This window comes from Ctenopharyngodon idella, chromosome 19 (assembly GCF_019924925.1).
Source record: "Ctenopharyngodon idella isolate HZGC_01 chromosome 19, HZGC01, whole genome shotgun sequence".
Classification (NCBI taxonomy): Eukaryota; Metazoa; Chordata; class Actinopteri; order Cypriniformes; family Xenocyprididae; genus Ctenopharyngodon; species Ctenopharyngodon idella.
In genome coordinates, this window is record NC_067238.1 from 31697919 (window position 1) to 31722055 (window position 24137).

The 24137-nt window shown below is 37.3% G+C and overlaps 1 protein-coding gene across 1 annotated transcript in view; it reads right to left on the bottom strand.

Annotated features, from left to right (window-relative positions):
- Nucleotides 1-24137, bottom strand: part of ext1b (exostosin glycosyltransferase 1b) — a 91766-nt gene that overhangs the window by 16457 nt on the left and 51172 nt on the right. The window contains exons 2-6 of the mRNA XM_051873133.1: nucleotides 13513-13606; nucleotides 10858-10965; nucleotides 9018-9137; nucleotides 5303-5435; nucleotides 3102-3220 (exon numbers count right to left, since the gene is read on the bottom strand). Of these exons, the coding sequence (XP_051729093.1) occupies nucleotides 3102-3220; nucleotides 5303-5435; nucleotides 9018-9137; nucleotides 10858-10965; nucleotides 13513-13606 (574 nt within the window). The remainder of the gene's footprint in view (nucleotides 1-3101; nucleotides 3221-5302; nucleotides 5436-9017; nucleotides 9138-10857; nucleotides 10966-13512; nucleotides 13607-24137) is intronic.

Sequence of the window (24137 nt, forward strand, 5' to 3'; positions counted from 1 at the left end):
TTCCAGAAGAGGGCGGAGCTTTAACAGCTCGCGCTTCGGTCGCTCAACAACAACAAAGCTGGAGAATCTCACGCAGCCAAAATGACGACGGTGTTCAGCCTTACATTGTTCAAACTGGATCGGACACTGATGGAGATTGTGTTCTCGGGGGCGGGGTTTATGTAAATTTTGGGGTTTGTGATGTCACTAACCCAGGAAGAAGCTCGTTGTAGTCCCTACCAGCCGTTTGTTGTAGTCCTTAAACAGCGAATTCTTTAAAAGAAACATCTTTCCATGCGCTCTTTTACTGTTATACTACAGGGCTGTTGAATGCTTGATGAACATTCTAAGGTGTGCACTTATTTTCAGGAAAACGCACGGATAAATTAGTTCCAGGCAGGTCTTGACCGCATTACAGTTCCATATCACTTCGCCAAAAGATTTCAGTTATTTCAAGGGTCCTTACAGCCGACAACAGCAAAACACTCAACGACACTGACCAAGCAAATACATATAGTAAACAATAGGATAAAAACAACCAATTATTTCCATGCTTTATTACGTTTTTTTATGTACGGGAAGCAAATACTCTTTCTCCTGTGCTTTCAAACACACACAAATAGTACAGAGACACGCTCAGCGCTGCTCTTACGATTTTATCAGTAAAATAGTTCAGCAACTTAAAAGCTACAAGACATTTCTCACTAGTGCGGTAATAACTGCGCTGTTTTTGAAGCAGATAAACTTACAGTTTTGCTTTAAGTAGATAATTGCTGCCGAATGCTGTTGAGAGACGACCAGACTCAGGTAATTCATACATACTTAATCTCTCTCTCTATAACTGCATTAATATCTGCATTATTCTGCTATCAGTGGCTCAAGCCTCCATTACTAGCTCTAAAATGACGTTTTGGAATTAGCAACGTAGGCGTTGGATGAGATGCGGAAGAAATTAGTCCTACACGCAAGAACATTTTAAGGACAAAAACCTGGCAAATGTCTTGAAATAAAACATTCGAACAATGTCTTGAGGTGTGGTACCCGGTTGTTTAATAATTAGAAATAGAAATTAGAAATTTTATAATAATTCAACAGCCTGTCATCAAATAATCCTTACTGAAAACTGAAGTTTTGCATTGGAATTCGCACTCGTCTTCTGTGAACAGTAAGCCACGCCTTCTTTGATTTGATTGGTCATCTCAATTATTTTGACATTGACAAGCGCCGTTAGAACACTTAGGCAATCTAGTCTAAAAATGTAATTTTTAAATCTTTTTGTCATCCTAATAACAGAGCTCAGCAAAGCAGCTTCAAGAATATCAAATACTGTCCATATTCATTCATTGAGAATCTTTTTGACAATATCGTGTGGTTTTTTTTAATGACCTGTAAGACATTTTAAGAGTTTTAAGGACCTGTGGGGACCCTTTAAGTAGTTTTCACATGCCTAATTAAATTTGGCATTTTTAACTCATTATTTTTATGTCTTTTACACGCAGACGGCATCTCTATCAACTGTAGGTTTATGCGCAGTCACTCACAGCGGTGGGTCCCAGTCTCAGTTACCTAGCCTGCCAGAACGAGCTCAAAAGACGCCCGCCGTTCTCCTCTTGTTTATTTATATCCCTCCTTCCTCTACTTCCTCTTCTCTGCGCAAAGACTCCAGCTGAAGAACTGTAGCTAAAGGAGCCTAGCATTGCTATTCCCATCCCTCCACTTCAGCCGGAGTAGAGCGTGCTCAATTCAAGCTCCGCCAGAGAAACAAAAGCCAAGCGCTCTGTGGCCTTTTCAAGCCCTCCCGCAGAGAAGAGAGGAGACCGTCTGAGAAAACCGCCAGCCTGTGTGAGCGCAACATGCTTCATGTAGTCAGCGTTGCATTTAATTCCCCTCGTCTTCCTCCCCCACTAGCCCCTCTCTCTCTCTCTCCTGCACATTAGAGAGGAATCAATACGTATCAGTTCCCAGGGTGGTAAACACTTCAGAAGGCAGTGGATGCCATGGAAACTCTTGGGCTGCTGGGCTCTGATTTAGTCCCTGAGGTTTAAGAGGGGTGTAAAAACTGAGGGGGCGGCAGAGACGAGCCGTCCAGATGCAAAGTGTGACGCTTCAATTCGCTTTCAACGTTGAGAGATATCCACTCGTCTTCAAGAGGAACACAACATCGCTCGGTGTCCTCATCAGATCAAACTGCGTCAACAAATTTCAGCATTTTCCGAGGTTCGGGCACACTACACAGTTTCAAGGAGACCTCAAGAGGGCTTAAAATGATTTAAAATAAGACAAAACATACTTTAAAATAGCGAAAACAGCTAAAACTCAAGATGTAAGCTGTGTTATATTTTTGTATTTTGTATTTTTATTCATTTTTACTGAAGAACCACGGATCCTGCGGACTTGGAAAACCAGGATATATGAGGAATTTTAAAACTCTGACTTCTAGAACTGGAAAAATCATGGACATTTCTATTACAAATAAACATTTTTCCAGTTATTGATATTTTATTGGGTAGAAATTGCTATTTGTGAGTAAAAAATAATGATAAAAATAATGACTAAACAAAAAGTCATGTAAATTCAGTTTTAATAAAATGTAAACCCTGAAAAACATTGTTATTGAAATTATTTATAATTTATTAATTTAATTATTTTAAGTACATGTTGTATTACAAATATACTTTAGAATATTTATATAAATATTTCAATATTTAATTAAATTAATTTATATCGTCACTCCTAGTTCCTGTAAATAAAAAAAGTTTGAAATTGAGCAGCTTTTTCTTTATAGTAGAAGCAAATATTTTGCGGGGCCTTCATATATTTAATATATTAGTAATAATTTATTAATTTAAATATTTTTAAGTCATCCTGAGGCCCCATGGCCTCCTAGTTGAAAACCACTAATTAAGTGTGATTAATTAAAAAAATAATAAATATTGAATTATTAATTATGAATAAAAACATTGATAAAAAAGCACTAAAGCCAGCTTTTGTCTTTAAATCATCTTCATCTAGGACATTTCTCAGCAAATGCAATTATATATGCAATGATTTATGCATATATGTATGCAATAATATATGCAATAATTTCCCATTAATTTCCTGAATTAATCAGGTGCTCTTACCTGAGCGCAGTACTGAGATCTGGACACTGAGACGAGGAGCTTAAGAATGGGTTGAGATTGAGAAACCAGCGGCGTGACGGCATGGATAACAGCAGTGAACTTAGGACTCGGCTTGATCCCTAAAAAAACAAGAGAATTAGTTTGAGAGGATTAGATTAGAATCATAATCAGACAAAAATTATACATAAAAAGATCTATGCAGATTTTGGGGGCAAAAAAAAAAAAAAATCAATAGAATTCTATGGAATGGACTTAAATATGGTAAAATATCTAATAAAGGGGCGGGGCCTGGTTGAGTTAGTTAGTAGTGTGTTGAAACTGGTGGTTATGGTAAGGGGCGGGACATTTCCCAAACACCAATCACAACACACTGCTCCAGCCGACCAATCAGAGCACATTGTGCTTTTCAGAAGGAGGGGCTTCATAGAGACAGGAACTAAACAGAGCGTTACTGACAGACTGGGAAGAGAGGAGCTGCAACAATGGAGAATATGAGGAAAATAATCAACATTCAAGCAGGAAAACCTGTTCTAGTAGACTTTGTAAAAGGCCTCTTCACGGAGTATGACTGAAGTGTGATTTAATGGGAGATAATTAATCCAAGTTTTACAGTTATTAAACAAATGACATGTTTAATTACAATCAACGATAATAGCATTAATATCATGCACACTGTTTTTAATCGCTCTCTATAGATTCCCCCGACTATTGCCCATGAGATAATAATAACAGACAGTTGGCACCATCCTGTAGAGTGTTTCCCTCGTCTCAAAATAACTCAGCATGTTTAATTGGTGCAGCGGTGACAATATAATATGATAATTCTTGCAAAGATACAAGATGATAATTCTTATGGGTTACCACTTTTCTTTTTACACTCGCATTTTCCCACTAACAAGAGGTGCTCAATCAACGGCTTCATATTGATTGGCCTGACAAGCACCGCAGATGAAGATAGAGGCGTGCGTGGGCTGCATTAGCAACTGTGCGACGCGCGACTTTAGATTGTGAATATGGATTTTGCGATCCAATTACACAGGGCTCGTCGATAATCTATCACGTCGTACAATGGTTGTCACTTAGCTACATGGTAAATTTGTAGATATCAAGCCACCTCTGCAATTAAGAGATGACAGGAGAGGGTATTTAAAAATAAATCAGATGACGACAGGACAGAACCAGAGACAACACAACTTGGGTTTTGAATGAGGCTAGTCACACATTTGGCTGTGACAAGAAGACCCACGTCTGTAAAAGATGAAAGAGGATCTGAAAGTCCCATAATGCCTGTCTGTCATGTCTTAGAAAGCTCATTAATTCCAGAAACATTTGAACATAACCTCAAAACGTCATGCAGGACTAGTTTCTAAAAGTTTAGGAGAAAAGGATGTCACAATATTAAAGAAACTTTTGCTGTGTCCAAAATCACTCACTTGTTCACTATTCCCTATGCAGTGAGCGTAAATGAACTGAAAATAGAGAGCGAATTCAGAAGCTGATGGAAATACCATCTTATTTACCTTACTTTGGAAAATGAGGATGACATTTTTTTGTGACTATACATTATCAGCTTTGTGATTTAATGGATGGTATGATGAAAATAAATCTTTATTCTGTTTATGTTCAATTTATTTGCTGATAATGCAATCAACATTAATTGTATGTATATATGTATTTATATATGTATACATACTCAATCATTTATTATAGCTTGTCAAATTTGCCCCTATTTGGGTGTGAGCAAAAACAAGCTGTTTTTGTGTGTGTCCCTTTAAATGCAAATGAGCTGCTGCTCCCGCCCCCTTTCCAGAAGAGGGCGGAGCTTTAACAGCTTGCGCTTCGGTTGCTCAACAACAACAAAACTGGAGAATCTCACGCAGCCAAAATTGACGATTGTCAGTAACGGTGTTCAGCCTTACATTGTTCAAAACAAGCGTCGTAACTTTGCAGATGCTGACATTGGCTCCTCATACCATCAGTCAAACCTCATAACTCCGCCCACCTCTATCGTGAATGAAGTGCCGCATGCAGTTTGTAACGTCTCTGCTTGTTTGCAATGCAATGGTGAATAAAGAACTGGTTGTTTGAATAAGTAGTCAAGAAACACTTTATTTATATATAGGCTGATGTTTTATGTATCTGAGGAGCAGAGAAGAGCTTTTGTCAAACTATGCGCTATAAAGAAGGTGATTGTCAATTACCAAGTTTGGCGTAGAAGAAAGGGAAGTCGCCCAGGTAGGATGAGTACTGCGGCAGTGTGAAAAGCCCGCCGGGATGACTGTTCCACATCAGATTGCTCCTGGAGGTCTGCTGAAGCACTCGGTCCTGTATGATCTACACAAACAAGCAAACAAACAGCCTGCGTTACAGCCAGAGTAAACCGTAAACACTTCCAGCTAAATTCCTCGACCATGAGAGCTTTGTGAAGGGGTAAATTAATGTTTCGAATTGAAACTTCAAGTTAAGGTGCAGCTCTGGGTCTATAAACTATGAGACAAATGATCAAATGCCCCAGTGATTTCAGCGCCCTCGTCGTGCCAATCAGCCGCTCCCAGCATTAAGAGGAGCAATTGCTTCTCTGGCCTTGAGTGAGGCTCTCAGCTGCTGTAAAAAGAGACAAAGACTGATAGGATGTTTTGTCGTCGACGTCGTTTTTGGTTTATATTGTGCCCTTTGGTGTGAAAGCGGCTTGGCTTAGTGACAGCCTAATCGTTGGCAACTGGAATGGGTTTTCATACAAGCTGGACGTCTCTGAGATTGTGTCTTCATCGCAGCTTCTTAATACCAGCCTGGAGGCATTTTTGTCGTTCAAATGACAAAAGTCTTGTCGAATTTACTGAGCAGCATCTGGAGTGCTTTCCTCGTGATGCCAGATTCAACGCACAGAAATACACAGACAGACATTTTCTATAGACAGAATCACAGCTGCATAATTAGTTCAGGTGTATGGGGAGGTGAATGATAAACTCGTTCTGCATAACGACAATTAGGACTAATTAAGCATGTTGATTTAGAATGAATAAACAGAGGACTCTACACAACAAATCCAAGTGTTCAATTAATATGGTAAAGAAACATGAGACATTCAAGGTGAGGTAATTTAGAGGCACCAAACAGAATCACAATAATAATGATCGAATCTTCATATCCAGTGTTATTTTTACACGAGTTTAAGTCTTTTTTTTTTTTTTTTTGCTTTAAATTGTCAATATTTTGGCATCTCATATTCAATAATTGTACTTTCATTATATATTATGATATATTATATATATATTTTTTTTGTGTAATGTAATTGAAAAGTTTAGGATCACTTTTTTTTTTTTTTAATTTTTAAATTAACTTTTATTCAGCAAGGATCAAAACTGACAGTAAAGACATTTGTAATGTTACAGAAGATATATATTTTAAATAAATGAATCCTGGAAAAAACTGTTTTCAACATTGATAATAATCATAAATGTTTCTTGATCATCAAATCATCATATTAGAATGATTTCTGAAGGATCATGTGACACTGAAGACTGGAGTAATGATGCTGAAAATTCAGCTTTGATCACAGGAATAAATTACACTTTACTATACATAATATTTTACAATATTACTATTTTAACTATTTTTGATCAAACAAATGCAGCCTTTCAAAAACAAATAATCTTACAGACCTAAACTTTTGAATGATTGTTATGATGTTATGATGTTATGATATGTTATGTTATGATGTTACAATGTGTTATGTTGTGATATGGTATGATGTTGTGATGTTGTGATGTTATGATGTTGATGTTTTATGATGTTGTGATGTGTTATGATGTTACGATATGTTATATTATGATGTTGTGATGTTATGATGTTATGATATGTTATGTTATGATGTTACAATGTGTTTTGTGTTATGTTATGATGTTGTGATGTTATGATGTGCTATGATATGATTTTGTGATACGTTATGTTATGATGTTATGTTATGACGTTGTGATGTTACAATGTGTTATGTTGTGATATGATAGGATATGTTATGTTGTGTTGTGATGTTATGTTGCGATGCGTTATTTTATGTTGTGCAATGTTGTTATGTGTTGTCATGATGTGATGTTATTTTATGTGTAATGTTATGATGCTGATGTGATGTTATGATGTTATTTTATGTTGTAATGTTATGTTATGTGTTATGATGTATGTTGTGTTGTGATGTTATGTTGTTATGTGTTGTGATGTTGTTATTTTATGTTATGTGTTGTGATGTTATGATATTGTGATGCTATGTTATGATGTGTTATTTTATGTTGTGTAATGTTGTTATTATGATGTTATGTGATGTGTTGTTATGATGTTATGTCATGTGTTATGTCGTGATGTGATGTTATGTCATGATGTGATGCTGTTATGATGCTGTTGCATTTTTGTTGTTATGATGTTGTGCGTTACGATATGTTATATATTATATTATTTTTTTTCACTTTTTATTTTATTCAAATCGTTTAAATATCATCATGATGCATCTTTTGACTATTTTCAACTACGGTTAAAAAAACCTTTGCATCAAACATTTTCAAAACAATGACATTTTAAAAGTCAAACAAAAGCTCATCTAATGTGAAGAAAAATAAAGCACGAGTTTGAGTGTTTCTCTTTTGTTTTCCTCTCGCTCCCCCCGGCGCAGTCAATAACCATTTGACACAAGCGTTGATATTAAGTCGTGGTCTTGCAACCTTGCAGAACCCCACCTGTCATCCTAAAAACCCAATCTGAGCAGCTGATGAAAGACCGTTCCTCTTGCTCAGCTAAAAGTCCTCCCTTTTACTGACTGAAGACATGTGATTGACGACTCAATCTCACAACAGGATGGCTGCAATCTTCCAAATGGAGGGCAGCGGATGAAAGCAACTCTTCGGATGCTATCTGTAATTGCACTGACGTTGTTCCCACGCCATGGGAGGTTGCGAGGCTTGGACAGACCTGTCACTAGCTCATAGTCTTGTAGGGTTAATTACTGTGATTTGTTGATTGTAGACATTTATGCATTGTATGACACTGTCAATGGCTGCAACGGCATGTCGATCTAAAGCAGGGGGAGCAGTCACACTAATAAAGCTTTCGACACAATATATTTCATATATAACGGCACCAAATAAACACAAAGTGAGAGTGAGAAAGACAAATACTGTTAGATACATGTCTAGCCAAATACCAGTCCTGTGCGATACTGGTTAAACGAATAATCACAATGATGATTTTGCTAAAAATGTCTTTTTACATTTCATTAGATTTATTGACACTTAAAACATCAACTCGTACACAAGGCTTATTTTACCTTCTCTCTACCTATTATGAAAAATGGTAAAGCATTAAGCTTTTTCATTGTTTGTTCATGTTAGTTCACAGTGCATTAACTAATATTAACAAATACAACTTTTAATTTCAATAATGTTTTAGTAAATTAACATTAAGATTGATAAATGCTGTAGAAGTATTGTTCATTGTTAGTTAATCTTAACTAATGCAGTAATGCATATGCATTAACCTTATGATAAAGTATTACAACAAAAAAAGACAAAGGTTGCAGTCGATGTTTGGATATTGAAAACGATCGCATTACGCTTAATCGAGAGAAGCAGTAATCATGATCGCGATTAAAAAATGATTAATCGTGCAGCACTAAGTCAAGCTAATAATTTGGAGAGGTCATTGAACCAAAGTCACGCACCATTTCCTCAACACTGATAAAGGCAATATATGGAATTAAACAAGGCATGTGAACGTGTACACACTTAGCATAACCCCTAATAAATCATCATAATTCGACACTTCCTGTCAAAATATTTAAACCCAGCCAGTGTGTCACAGCTGTGGAATGAGTGTGTGTGTGTGTGTGTGTGAGACAGCAGGAGACGACGTGACTGAACAGTCATTGCTTACTTCTAGAGTGGTGAGCACAATCTTCTCCACGGACGAGAAGTAGGCCTCCCACAAGAACTGCGTCTGCTGTCGCAGAGCCAGAATCTTATCCTGATGAATGGAGCGCACCGTGGACGGGATCTGCGCGGAGAGAGAGCGATAAATCAGCGCCCTGCTGCTAGAGAGGTTATGTATGAGCGCTCAATACAAGGACCAAGTAGAAGAAAACAGATGGAACAAGAGAAAAGAGGGGGATGTGGGTATGTGAGGAGAACATCGGCATCTCATTTTACTTGGTTAAACAAATCAAATCAGTTTAACTTGAATAATATGCATCATTGTCCTAATGGGAAAAACCAGACTTTTTTTTGGAGCAAACAAAGTGATCCTGGATCAACATCCTTTGTTTGACGGGAACGTCATTCCAGGACCAAATCATTTGTCAAACACAATCCAGTGTTTCCAACCTGATTCAAGATCATTAACACCAAGATGTATTTATGTGAAGGCATTTTATGTTGGATATCATTCAGAATTGTCATTTATATGATTAAAATTGGTATTATTATTATTATTTTTACTACAACTACTGACTTTAAACTGCAAACAATTCTTACTATAGGTACATCAACACCAATATGTGTTTATTTGAAGGTATATTATGTTGGATATCATTTAGAGTTATTAATATTGTTAAAATTGGTATTATTATTTAAAGGCATTAATATGATTAAAATTAGTAATATTTATAATAATAATAAAATTAAACATTATGATACACGATTAATCGCATCTAACATATAGTTTGTTTACATAATGTGTATATACAGTATATATATTATTATACACAGTATTGTGCGCGTGTCTGAGTGTATATACACACACACACACACACACATTTATATATTTATATGTATAAATATATTTGTGTATACACATATATATGCACACACACACATATATATATATACACATATATGTGTGTGTGTGTGTGTGTGTGTGTGTGCATATATATATATATATATATATATATATATATATTTATATTTATATTATGTAAACAAACTTTTATGTTAGATGCAATTAAACGCAATTAATCGATTGGACAACACTAATTATTACTACTACAACAACAACTATTGACTTTAAACTGGAGACAATCCATATTGTGGGTGAATGTATGTAGATTCCTGAGCTTGTTTCGAAATCACGTTTACACTTCAGGGAAAAATCATAGAGAAACTTTTTCTGAGAAAGACCTTAATGGCAAGTGAGTCCAGATGGGAAGTTTAACAAATGTAATTTGCAGTTTTTGTATGTAATTATCATCAAAGCTTGAAATATTCCCTTTGAGTGAAGCAAGTTCAATATATTTTTTCTGTCCTTTAAAAAGGACAGAACTACAAAGATTAATTGTGATTATTTTAATCTTTTGATAGCTATAATACAATAAGTCATAATTCCTGTTTTATAGGTTTAAAGAGACAGTTCACCCAAAAATTCTTCAGTGGAATATTTTGAGAAATGTGTTTTTTTTTTTGTCCACATAATGGAAGTCAATGTCATCCAAAACTGTTTGGTTACCAACATTCTTCAAAATATCTTTTGTGTTCCGCAGAAGAAAGAATTTCATACATGTTTGGAATGACGTGAGGGTGAGTAAATTATGACAATTCTCATTTTTTTGGGTTAACAAAGGAAATCCTGGAACCTCAAATCTCTGGTTGGGAATCATATTAAGCATTTTTGAAAATGGTTAACCAGCTCAACCAAAGGCTCTAACCAAGCTGACTTCAGTGTTTCGACAGGATATAACTCAGATCCTGGAAAGGATGTAGTAAAAATGCAATGGATATCAGACCTGCAGTAGGAGCCTCTCATCCCCGATCACAGCCGCCGTGTTCCAGTCGATGACCTCCGAGAAGGGGAGTTCCCAACCGTTACTCAGCATGACCGGCACGCAGGCCGCCTACAAACACACATGGGGTCACAGCGTGAGTCATTCGTGCCATGTTTTGATTACAGGACAGCACAAAGAGAGAAAGCACATGGATAAATGAGAAAATCACTTCCACTGAATGCCAGAAGAGCCATTAGCCTTGATACTGATACCCAGCGTACAGATCAACATCCAATTCACAATATACAGTTACACATTATTACAGAAAATATGTAGGTTGGGGGGGGACTATAAAACAGGGGATGAGGGGAGAAAAGTGAGTTTGCTTTGAAGTGCGGGAGACGTGTAGAAATCGAGGGATGAGCAGCTGTTGTGTCTGATGTAATGAGGACCTGCCACTCAAGAGGTCATAAAGGTGTCAGCTGAGCGCCGCAGGGCTTCGGCTCTAGTGGTCACACAGGGGATGAGGTCTGCACTCCAGGAGGAAGGAGGGAAAGAAGGAGGGACGAATAAATGAATTTGAAAGGATTTAGAGAAAGAAGGAAGGTAGTAGGGAAGTGCGGAATTAAGAGTGGAGGGATGGAATGATAATAGTACAGATGGAAGTACAGAAGGAAGTAAGGAGGGAAACGCAAAAGAGAGGTAGGAAGTGAGTGCTGAAGAAAGTAAGTGTACAAGATCCTTTCTTGTACACTTACTTTCTTCAGAACAGAAGGAAGGAAGTGCAGAAGGATTTAGAGAAGGAAGGAAGGAAGGGAAAGGCGACAAGTAAGGAAGTGCAAAAGGAAGTGAGTGTAGAAGGAAGAAAGTGGAAGGAATGAATGAAAGAAGTGCAGAAGGAACGAAAGTACAAAAGGAAGTGAGGAAGTTAAGAATGAAGGAAGGAAGCATGCAAGAAAGAAAGGACAGGAGGACAAGGAAGGAAGTGAGTAGAAAAGAAAATAAGTGCGCGAGAAAGGATGAAAGAATGGAAGGAAGTGCAGAAGGAAGGGCAGAAGCAAGTGAAGGAAGGAAGTTAGAAAGAAGGAATGGAAAGATTTAGAGAAGGAAGGAAGTATGGGAGGAAGTGAGTGCAGATGAAAGTGAGTGTACAAGAAAGGATTGAAAAATGGAAGGAAGGGAGGAAGCAAGGAAGAATGAACGAACAAACGAACTTGAAAGGATTTAGAGAGAGAATGAAGGAATAAATGAAGTACAGAAGGAAGGAAGGAAGGAAGAATGAATGAACTTGAAAGAATTTAAAGAAGGAAGGAAGTGTGGAAGGAAGTGTGAAAGGATGGAAGGAAGGAAGCATGGAAGGAGGCGTGGAAGGAAGTGTGAAAGGATGGAAGGAAGGAAGCATGGAAGGAGGCGTGGAAGGAAGTGTGAAAGGAAGTGTGAAAGGAAGGAAGGAAGGAAGGAAGGAAGGAAGGAAGCATGGAAGGAAGTAATAAAAATAGTGCAGATGGAAGTACAGAAGGAAGGAAGGATGGAAGAATGAATTAACTTGAAAGTATTTAAAGAAAGATGAAAGGAAGAAAGTAGGAAAGTACAGAAGGAAGTAAGGAAGGAAGGAAGTGCACAAAGAAGGAAGGAAGTGAACGCTGAAGAAAGTGTACAAGAAAGGATCAAGGAACAGAAGGAAGGAAGTGCAGCAGGAAATAGGTGTAGAAAGAAGAGCTGAAACAAGTGAACAATAAGGGAAGGAAGGAAGAAATAAGGAAACTGGAAGAATTTAGAGAAGGAAGAAATGATGTATAGAAGTGTGGAAAGAAGGAATAAAAGAGGTAGGAAGTGAGGAATAAAAATAAGTGTACAAGAAAGGATCAAAGAATGGATGAAAGGTGGAAGCGAGTAAGAATTGAGGGAAGTAATAATAAAAGGATTTAGAGAAGGAAATGTAGGGTGGAATGAAGAACGTGTGAAGTGAGGAAGGAAGAAATGCAGAAAACACAAGAAAGGATCGAAGAATGGATGGAAGGACAGATGCAAGTAGGGAAGGAGGGAAAGAAGACTTCAAATGATTTAGAGAAGGAAGGAAGGAAGGGGAAAAAGTGCAGAAGGAAGTGAGGAAGGAAGAAATGCAGAAAACACAAGAAAGGATCAAATAATGGATGAAAGGACAGATGCAAGTAAGGAAGGAGGGAAAGAAGACTTCAAATGATTTAGAGAAGGAGGGAAGGAAGGAAGTGTGTAAGGAAGGAAGGAAGTGTGTAAGGAAGGAAGGAAGTGTGTAAGGAAGGAAGGAAGGAAGGAAGGAAGGAAGGAAGGGGAAAAAGTGCAGAAGGAAGTGAGGAAGGAAGAAACACAGAAAACACAAGAAAGGATCGAGGAATGGATGGAAGGACAGATGCAAGTAGGGAAGAAGGGAAAGAAGACTTCAAATGATTTAGAGAAGGAAGGAAGTGTGTAAGGAAGGAAGGAAGTGTGTAAGGAAGGAAGGAAGGAAGGAAGGGGAAAAAGTGCAGAAGGAAGTGAGGAAGGAAAAAGGCAGAAAAAAGAAAGAGACAAAACATCAAGAAAAAAAAAATAAGAGAAAAGAAATGAAAAGAAAAAGGGAACAAAGAAAAAATAATGAAAGAACAGGGAAAATAAATAGAAAAAGAGGTAAGCAGAAGGAAAGATGTGTGTGTTCACCTGCAGAGCCTCCAGGAAGCGAAAAGATCCCAGCCGTCGTCCTCGTGGAACCAGACAGAAGGTGGAATTGTGCAGCATTTCACGGTAGTCATACCTGCACAAACACACACACACACACACACACACACACACACAAATGAGTGATACAAACTCTGCACACATTCAACACCGTCTCCCTCCAGTCAGAATGATCAGAGGTGACGGGTAATGAGGTTATGACACCTGCCCGGTTTCACACAGGCACATTCATGAGGTGCATATATAGTATGTGCAGAAACACACACACACACACACACGCTTGTAGAGATACACAACCACGTTTTCCCCATATCACAGAGACTGTCATCTCTCGGCTCAGGGCGGACACACTGACACAGATGGCTTCCTGTCTTCTCATGCGCGCACGCAAAAAATACAGCGTCAAAGAGGTCTTGAGGTTAAAGGAGCGGACAGTTATTTATCGGGCAGAAAATCATTCATCATTTACTGGCGAGTATGTAAGGTGAAGGTTGTGCGACCGCATGCACGAGTCAGAGAAGCTGACTTCCACGCGCTGCCATTATCTGCGTTGAGATGATCTTGCTGACTCCGGAGCAGCTGTGCCGTTTGCCGCCTCAGCTCATTGGTAGATGCTGACTTTGAATAAAGCCTGAAATGGCAGGCTACACACACACACACACACACACAGAACGAAACTGAGGCACAGAGGCGTTCTGTCGCAAAGTGAACAAACAAGGCACGAGTGTGAGCACACACGCACGAGTCCCAGCTGTCTGGATATCGGACTGATCCCACGTTAATGTGATAGAATATGAATGAGGCTGGAGGGCGAGCGCTGGTCTCTGTGGTGCCATTTCACGTAGATTAGCTACCTGAGGAGCAATATCAGACAGTCGGCAAACACTGAGGCTCACTGCACGCCTCGCGCTGTGAGCTGAGGACAGAAATAAGAGATTTTCCATACGGTCCGTAAACCACTGAACATCAGGGGGTTTTTTGCCCAAAGGTACACTTTCATTTAAAAACACCACCACCAACAACAAAAACTTAAAATATTCTTCAGTAAACTTGTATAAAAACACACAACATATTTTTATGCATAATATACACACAAAAATATAATAAGGATGCTCGATATATCGATATATATAATGTTCATTTTTAATGTTATCGGCCCGTTTTGGCCGATAAACAATTATTTTCTTCAGCTGAGACACTCACTGTCCGCCATGATGGTGTTGAATTGCTTGAAATATGATTGAAATCACTTCAAAAAGGAAAATACAGTTCAGTGCAACATGTACAGTCATATAGGCTACATAAAATTATAATGAGAATATTGTAATTGTGTGTTTGGGACATGGCTTTTAACTTTTGTAATCAGGCTCTCAAAAATTATATAAATATTTCGATTTATATTTATCGGCCAATATATCGGTTATCGGCTATCAAATATAAAGAATTATCGGTTATCGGCCAAAATTATTTTCATATCGGTGCATTCCTAAAATATAATATAATATATAAAATTTAAATATAATATAGTAACACACATATACTCACTCCTGTTCAAGATTTTAATGTTTTTGAAAGAAGTCTCTTATGCTCACCAAGGCTGTAATTATTTGATTAAAAATACAGAAAAAAACTGTAAAATTATGAAATATTATTACAATTTAAATCAGCTGTTTTCTATGTGAATATATTGTAAATTGTAATTTATTCCTGTGATCAAAGCTGAATTTTCAGCATCATTACTCCAGTCTTCAGTGTCACATGATCCTTCAGAAATCATGCTAATATGATGATTTGATGATCAAAAAACATTTATGATTATTATCAAAGTTGAAATCATATATATCATTATTAGTTTTGGTCACTTTAGTTTAGGGTCCAATTCTCACTATTAACCAACTATTAAAGGGTTAGTTCACCCAAAAATGAAAATAATAATAATTCCACACCCTTAAGACCTTCGTTCATCTTCAGAACACAAATTGAGATATTTTTGATGAAATCCGATGGCTCAGTGAGGCCTGCATAGCCAGCAATGACATTTCCTCTCTCAAGATCCATTAATGTACTAAAAACATATTTAAATCAGTTCATCAAGGTCTTATGAGTGTGGAACGACATGAGGGTGAGTAATAAATGACATTATTTTCATTTTTGGGTGAACTAACCCTTTAACTATGACTTTTGCCTCAATAAACCCCTAATTGCTGCTTATAAAGTTAAAGTAGTTAAGTTTAGTTATTATTCATGCAGAATAAAGCATTATTATGTGCTTTATAAGTATTAATAAACAGCCAATATCCTAGTAATATGCATGCTAATAAGAAACTACTTAATAGTGAGAATTGGACCCTAAACTATATATTTCATACACAGAAAAGTAAATTGCAATCATTCAGTGCCACAGCATACATCAAAAGTACTATGAAAATACCATCTGATCTATATCATAATTGTACAATGGTTTCGCCACAGTATATTTTGTACGCCGTGTGCATCCCCCAAGTTATTCCAAAGCAACTCCTTTTACTAATATCCAGTCAAACGGTGAGCATCTCTTGACCTTGGGAAGCTCAGAGCACTTAAAGCAGCACAGCGAGATGAGAGGGCATAATAGTATGTGTTTACACACAAGTGAGAATTGTTTGCGTCTGTAATGGCGCTCAGACACACACTGATGTTTGTGTGAAGTGAATCAGCGTTGAGGAGCATCTACGTGAGAGAAAACGAGCAGTGTTAAAACTGCTGTCGAGTGAATCACTATCAGGGTTTAAAAATTAGGATCACCCTCTGTGTTCCTGTTTATTTCACAGGTTGGGTACAATTATACTTCCCTGCCCAAACAGAGCCCTGAGCGCAGCTTTATGCTCCGTCTCTATAGCAACTCCAGCTAAATGCTTCCATTCGGAGTGTGTTAATTATATGCGTTCTGCACACGGCTGATGGGGGGGATCTTACACAATGAGGTAATGTTTTAAAAATCTCCACTGTTTCATTTCTCTGGCTTTCCACCACTTTCTAAAACTTTCTCTCTCAACCTACCCCCTCTTGCACATCTGAATGAAAGCTTCCCTGGGAAAGGAGCCAAAATGGCTGTCGTTTCTGACGCAGAACAATCAGCCTAAGGCACAGCGTTCCCACTTCCCAGACATCAATCTCATGAGAAAAGCCCACAAATACTAACTAAAGTGTGAAATGGATAAACATGAGATATGACCATATTAGCATAAAACATGGTCATTCATAAATATTAGGCAGTCTCAGCAGTAGAGGTAGTTAGATTAATTTAGAGATGAGTAGATGGCATTTTTAACAAATATGGCATATTTAATGCAAACAAAAAAGCTGAGTGAACAATTTTAATCATGCAAATAAATTGTTAAATTTGGCTTTAAGCAACACAAAAGAAATGAAACAAACTTGATCAGCAATCTGAAGCAGCAAAACTTTTAAACATAGATAATAATCATAAATGTTTCTTGAGCAGAAAATCAGCATTTCTGAAGGATCATGTGACTGAAGACTGGAGTAATGATGCTGAAAATTCAGCTTTGATCACAGAAATAAATTACAGTTTACTATATATTCACATAGAAAACAGAAATTTTCAAACTAATAATTTTTCACATTTTACTGTATTTTTGATCAAATAAATGCAGCCTTGGTGACCAAATGAGACATTCAAAAACACTGAATGGCAGTTACTGATATTTAATTCTACATGCTTTTAAAATGTATTTTATTATACTTGTGTATAAATTTAGAAGGTACAGAAATGGCTTATTGCCATGTTCTTTATAAAATTTAAAGCTATATAAAAAGTGCATTGAGATAACTCCTATTGGTTAATTTTATATGGCCAGAATTCATCAAAAAAAGACTGTATTGAAATTGCAAGCAAATTCAAGGCTCTGAAGGACAGTCTGAGGTGGTGATGTGCACAAATCACCTTTGGATCAGTTCACTGAAAAGGACAGTTCAAAAGAACCAACACACAAAATTAATCGTCTATCAGCATATTTGCAAGCAAGAGGTTAGATTTTTACAGAAAGACTGAAACTTCAGCTTGAATCTGATCTCTTTCAAAAGGCAAAAAACACAAAAAAACAATGATTCTTATTTTATTTCAGTTTAATGGAAAAACATCTACCATTAGTTACAGTAATTATATCCATCGCTATAAAGCTCACATCAAGTAACAAAGCCATCTGTTATTCTACATACTGACATGCCAGGGTGCTCTGTGATGCTTATGGCTCAGTGTGGGTATGTGCATGAGTATGTGCACGAGTATGAGTATGTATATGTGCGCAAGTATGTATTGCATGAGTATGTGCACAAGCATGTGTACACGTATATGCATAAGTATGAGTATGTGTATGTGCATGTGTATGTGCGCGAGTATGTGCACGAGTATGTGTATGTGCACGTGTATGTGTAGCCGTGTATGTGCATGAGTATGTGCACAAGTATGAGTATGTGCATAAGTATGTATTGCATGAGTATGTGCACGAGTATGAGTATGTGCACATGTATGTGCACGAGTATGTGTATGTGCACGTGTATGTGTAGCCGTGTATGTGCATGAGTATGTGCACGAGTATGAGTATGTGCACATGTATGTGCACGAGTATGTGTATGTGCACGTGTATGTGTAGCCGTGTATGTGCATGAGTATGTGCACGAGTATGAGTATGTGCATAAGTATGTATTGCATGAGTATGTGCACGAGTATGAGTATGTGCACATGTATGTGCACGAGTATGTGTATGTGCACATGTATGTGTAGCCGTGTATGTGCATGAGTATGTGCACGAGTATGAGTATGTGCACATGTATGTGCACGAGTATATGCACAAGTATGTATTGCATGAGTATGTGTACGAGTGTGTGTGTGCATGAGTATGTGCGCGTGTATGTGCATGAGTATGTGTACGTGTTTGTGTACGAGTGTGTACACGAGTATGAGTATGTGCATAAGTATGTATTGCGTGAGTATGTGCATGAGTATGAGTATGTGCACGAGCATGTGTATTTGCACGATGTGTGTGAGGCCCTATGAAGTGTCCACACTGTCCTCTCTCCAGAACTCTCACTGTAACTAATTCATCAGAGCAATTAGTGGTCATTAGAGGGCTTATGCTAGTTTGAATTAGCATACACAACATGAGATAACCCAGAGGCATTCCAGCAAACACCCCCGTCATATAATCTTATGTCCATGTGCTCCGGTTACACCACAGGAATCAAATCAGCGTCCAATTATGTGCTAAAGTAAGTGAAAACATTAGTTACTCTGTGGGGAATAAATGCATCTTTATGAAGTGATGATGCAATATATATAGCTCATTGTTAGTTAATGCATTAACCTAAATGATACATATATTACAGGTTTATAAATTGAGCAACAATCCTGGCATTAAATCCATTTCATAAAGATCAGCTTCGTTATTGCAGACGCTCAACAAGATCTTCTTGTTCTGGCACAGTAATTTATTTTGACAAGTTTATCATGAAATTTTTTTAAATTTGTCTCCCTCTCTACTAAGCAAAACAGATTGAGGCTTTTGCAAGAAAAAAAAAAAAGGTTCTTGAATTGGTTGATGCTTTGGACACGAACCGAAAGGAAGATCACACAAAACATTAAGTTGTGTGGTGATATTTGGTTATGCTCGTCACTTGTACACATTTTGTCTTGTTTGGTCTGACAGGGACACTCTCCACATAGACCAGTTAATCCTGATGCGGCACGAGGACAGAAACGTGTCTTGATTGGCCTGTCAGGGTACAGGGACACACTTGGTGAAATACTGGCTGTCCTGTCACCACAAAGGGAATATTTCAGTCCTGACTGGCTGTGGAGTCTGAATGGTTGGACCCTGGCATGTTGATGACCAGATGTGTCTCAAAGCACCAGTTTATATCCAGATGGTTGGCAGGACTGCGATGACGAGTCTGATTCGGGACATGTCAGCACAAGCCTGCTCTGCGGTCTCGCTCTAGTCCTGCGTGAGAAGCGTTTACAGATGGAATAGTCGCTTCTTTCATAGATCACAGACTTCAGCGGTTCAAATATTCCAGCTAAGTGGGCTGAAGTTGTACAGTGAGAGCCCTTTGTATCTATGGAGTCCCACGACGGAGAAAAACAGCTTCCTATCAGGATTTGTTAAGAGTTTATATCGACAAACTTTAGAAATCAAAGAAGCTGGAGTTAAAAAAGCAGCATAGATTGAGACAACTTACAAAAACAACTCAAATTTGCTATCTTTCAGCTATATAAAATGGTAAACTACATTATTTTTATCCAAACACCAAGAGAAACAGCCTGACAGCTAAATAAAATGATCCCGTTATATGAGGTTTTGAGCTGGTCTAGAACAATTCAGAGGTTCTGTTCGGTCTTATTTCTTGGGATTGATGGCTTTTTGGTCTTATTATTATTATTATTGGACTGATGTTTTTTTCCACAGCAATATGAGTTGATTTTACTAACAGACCATCTACTGTAGCCTTATGCCCTAAAGGTGAACAAAAAGTCATAATTAGCTCATTTATTTGCAAACACATTTAAATTTATTCTATTTTAGGGCTAAGCCCGCAATATCTCCTCACCATATGTGACTCAAAGACACAGAAGGAGAGAAAGAAAGGGAAAGAGGGAGGGAAGGCAATCAACGCTGCAGATGGGGCTCTCAATTGCTTGTAGAGATTGTTAAAACCAGTCTTTATCCTTCTAATTGTATGCCACACCCTGACTGAGAGACACTGGAATCATTAGCCAAAACCTTCCTAAAAAGGTGAATTTCACATAAGAAAGTCCAGGTCATATTGCAGCGCAAAATAAAATGAAAATAAATTAACTAGCATAAAAAAAATAAATAAAAAAAAAAGCAGATTTTTAGGGCAAATATGAGGATTAAGCACATTTCGGCAACATTAATTATCGTAATGTATCATTTTACTAGAGGTTTACGAGAGGCGTTTTTTGGGTAAACTCAATATTTCAACTGTAAAATAATAATAATAATAATAATAATAATAATAATAATAATAATAATATTTTTACTGCATCACAATTATAAAAAAAGACGTATTCCATAAATTAACAGCAATACAAACAAATGATCTGTATAAATAATCTTTATAAATTGTTGAAAAAATTTATAAATATTTATAAAGTCAAAAACATTCATGACAATTGGGGATATGAGCATAAATAAACAAGTAAATAAGTAAGTAAACAAGTAAATAAGTAAACAAGTAAATATGTAAACAAGCAAATAATTAAATAAGCAAATAAATAAATATGTAAACAAGTAAATAATTAAATTGTAAATAAGCAAATAAACAAGAAAGAAAGAAATGGGAAAGGAGGCAAAAAGAGAAAAAAGAGAAAGAGGCAAAGGGAAAGGAAATGGGAAAGAAAAGGAGAGAAAGGAAAGGAAGGGAAAGGGGAAATGGAGAATGGAAAGGAAATGGGAAAGAAAAGGAAAGGACGAGAAGGGAAAGGGGAAAAGGGGAACGGAAAGGAAAGGAAATGGGAAAGGGGAAAGAAAAAGGAGAAGAAAGAAAGAAAGAAAGAAAGAAAGAAAGAAAGAAAGAAAGAAAGAAAGAAAGAATCCTTAATGGTCTTAAAAATATGCTTTGTTTCTTTCAGCACATTATTATCAGTTTTGTGATGAACTAGTAGCATTTTCAAAAGAATTGTCTTTGCAGGACAGTGTTATATGATACAGGCGTGTCTCCTGATGGAACTGGGTTGTGTCACATAGCTGGAGGGGAACTGACAAAGGTGCGACTCAGTCACTGGAGGTCAGACTGTGGTTTTTGGACACTGTGGACAGAGAGCACCGTCCATAATGAAGTTCTAACAAAGCAGCAGCTTCTTTGGAGAGGAGGCTGCAGCTGGTGTCGGGTTGCTCAGAGAGGAGCAGTGGGGAGGAAGATGACAAAAGAGGGATGCAGCAGAGAAAAGATGGATTGAAGAGACAAGGAGGGATGAAGGAAGAGGGAGAGCGAGGCTGGTGCTGCTCTCTTTACACCTGGACAGGAAGTGGAGTGAAGTAACTTTGGGCACCTGTGTCTATGTGTTGACAGGGCTGAATTTTTCATTCAAGCTGATATCTCTGGTCTCACTTCAAGCTTAAAGTACTGCCATCATGTGCCATTAAACCTGCTTCAGTGAAGAATGGTCTGCAGTTTTAGATCACAATTAGGCGAAACCCAGCAGCGCTCATTAGAGTCTGTTCAGAATAAACAGCCTGAGACTGAGAAAAACGAGAAACTGGCTAATAACACTTTCCCCACTCCTGAAAAGATGTAATTAGAGAAGTGAATGTAAAAATGAAGGTGAGGTGAGGAAATGGCTTAAAAAAAAAAAAAAAAAAAAAAAAAAAAAAGACTCATTGGTGACTGATCACCTGTGTGTGGGGATAATATTTCTTTTTAATATGGAAAGCAAAGCACATGAACAATAAATGGATAGCAGAAGAGAAGTAATTACATTAATGCAAAGAGATATTAGAGTATTAAATATGAATAAGATACAAGATAGAGCAAAGTGTGTGTTAGAGCAACTTATAGGAGTTGAAATTAATCATTCAATGGCATATCAAAACAGTGAATTAAAAAAAACATTTCCCAGCCTCTCACAGCATATAATAATAATAATAATAATAATAATAATAATAATAATAATAAACTGTTAAATAAATATATACGTCAATTTTCAGACCAATAAATATCTGTCTTATTCTTAGTCAATTTTCCTATTTAATATTGTGATAAAAATTACTCAGGGGAGGGGAGGAAAGGGGAAATGGGAAAGGAAAGGAACTGGGAAAGGAAAGGGAAAGGAACTGGGAAAGGAAGGGGAAAGCAAAGAAAATGAGAAAGGAAATGAGAAAGGAAGGGGAAATGAGAAAGGAAAGAGGAAAGGAAAGGGTAAACGAAAGGAAATGGGAAAGGAAAGGAAATGGGAAAGGAACTGGGAAAGAAAGGGAAAAGGAGAAAGGAAATGGGAAAGGAAGGGGAAAGGAGAAAGGAAAGAGGAAAGGAAAGGGTAAAGGAAAGGAAATGGGAAAGGAATTGGGAAAGAAAGGGAAAAGGAGAAAGGAAATGGGAAAGGAACTGGGAAAGAAAGGGAAAAGGAGAAAGGAAATGGGTAAGGAAGGGGAAAGGAAGGGAAAAGGAAGGGGAAAGGGAAGGAAAGGAAAGGAAAGGAAAGGAAAGGAAAGGAAAGGAAAGGAAAGGAAAGGAAAGGAAAGGAAAGGAAGGGAAAGGAAAGGAAAGAAAAGGAAGGGAAAGGAAAGGAGAAAGGAATCGGAAAGGAACTGGGAAAGGTAGGGTAAAGGAGAAAGGAATTGGGAAAGGAAGGAGAAAGGAACTGGGAAAAGAAGGGGAAAGGAAAGGAAAGGAAAGGAAAGGAAAGGAAAAAGGAAAGGAAATCGGAAAGGAACTGGGAAAGGTAGGGTAAAGGAGAAAGAAAATGGGAAAGGAAAGGAAAGGAAAGGAAAGGAAAGGAAAGGAAAGGAAAGGAAAGGAAAGGAAAGGAAAGGAAAGGAAAGGAAAGGAAAGGAAAGGAAGTGGAAATGAAAGAAAGGGAAAGTGGAAAGGAAATGGGAAAGGAGAAAGGAAATGGGAAAGGAAGGGGAAAGAAGGAAGGAAATGGGAAAAGAAAAGGAAAAGAATAAGAAAAATAAGAAAATATTAGGAAAAGATGTTGTCAGGATTGACATAAAATAGGAAATAAACAGACAAACAAACAAACAAACAAACAAACAAACAAACGACACCTTCAATATACCTCGGACAACAGAGCTGCTGAAATCTCCAGAAATGAACTGTAAACAGTGTAAATTTTTATAGCAAAGAATATAATCAAAGCCTTTCCTTTGAAGTTTTCATTCCACCACAGGCTGATGAAATAAACACTTTATGAGAGTTTCTTTATGAGTCTGTATGATCTCAAACGAACAGATTTTGTTGCAGATGAACCATGACATCAGCCTAAAAGAATCGGTGCTCTTTCACCTTAAATGCTGCACTACTTAAAGGTAAGAGTCACATCACAGATTGAATGAAAGAGGCTCTCTGAGCTCTCCACGTCAATTACACCACGAAACCACACGCACTTCCATAAACACAAACACACCTGTGAATAACCGAGATTTCTGTTAGAGTTTACGCAAATACAGGCTGAGTTTGCATACAGTTCCTTCAGTGACAGTGTCGTCCTCTAAATGGAAATCAAGTGCTTACCAATGCCATTCTAAATCTGGAGTCACAGATACCAGTCTCAAGATGAAATATTCTGATCGAATGTGATGAAATCGACACCATTCTGAGGTTGTTAAACAGTGCCAACTTCAAATGAACATTTCTCATCCAATATAATGCATTACTGCATTTGAGTCTTATTTTTAACTCAAGTGTTACATAATGTGAAGCTGTTTGTTAGGAGAATCTTAAAAATAGTGACGTACCTTTCCTTTTCAGTATTTAAGTTACTTACTAAAATACTTCACTGTTATGTTATATAATCTAAAATAGAAAATAATAAAATATAATTATAATTGTAAATAAAAATACTATTAATAAAAGTTAATATT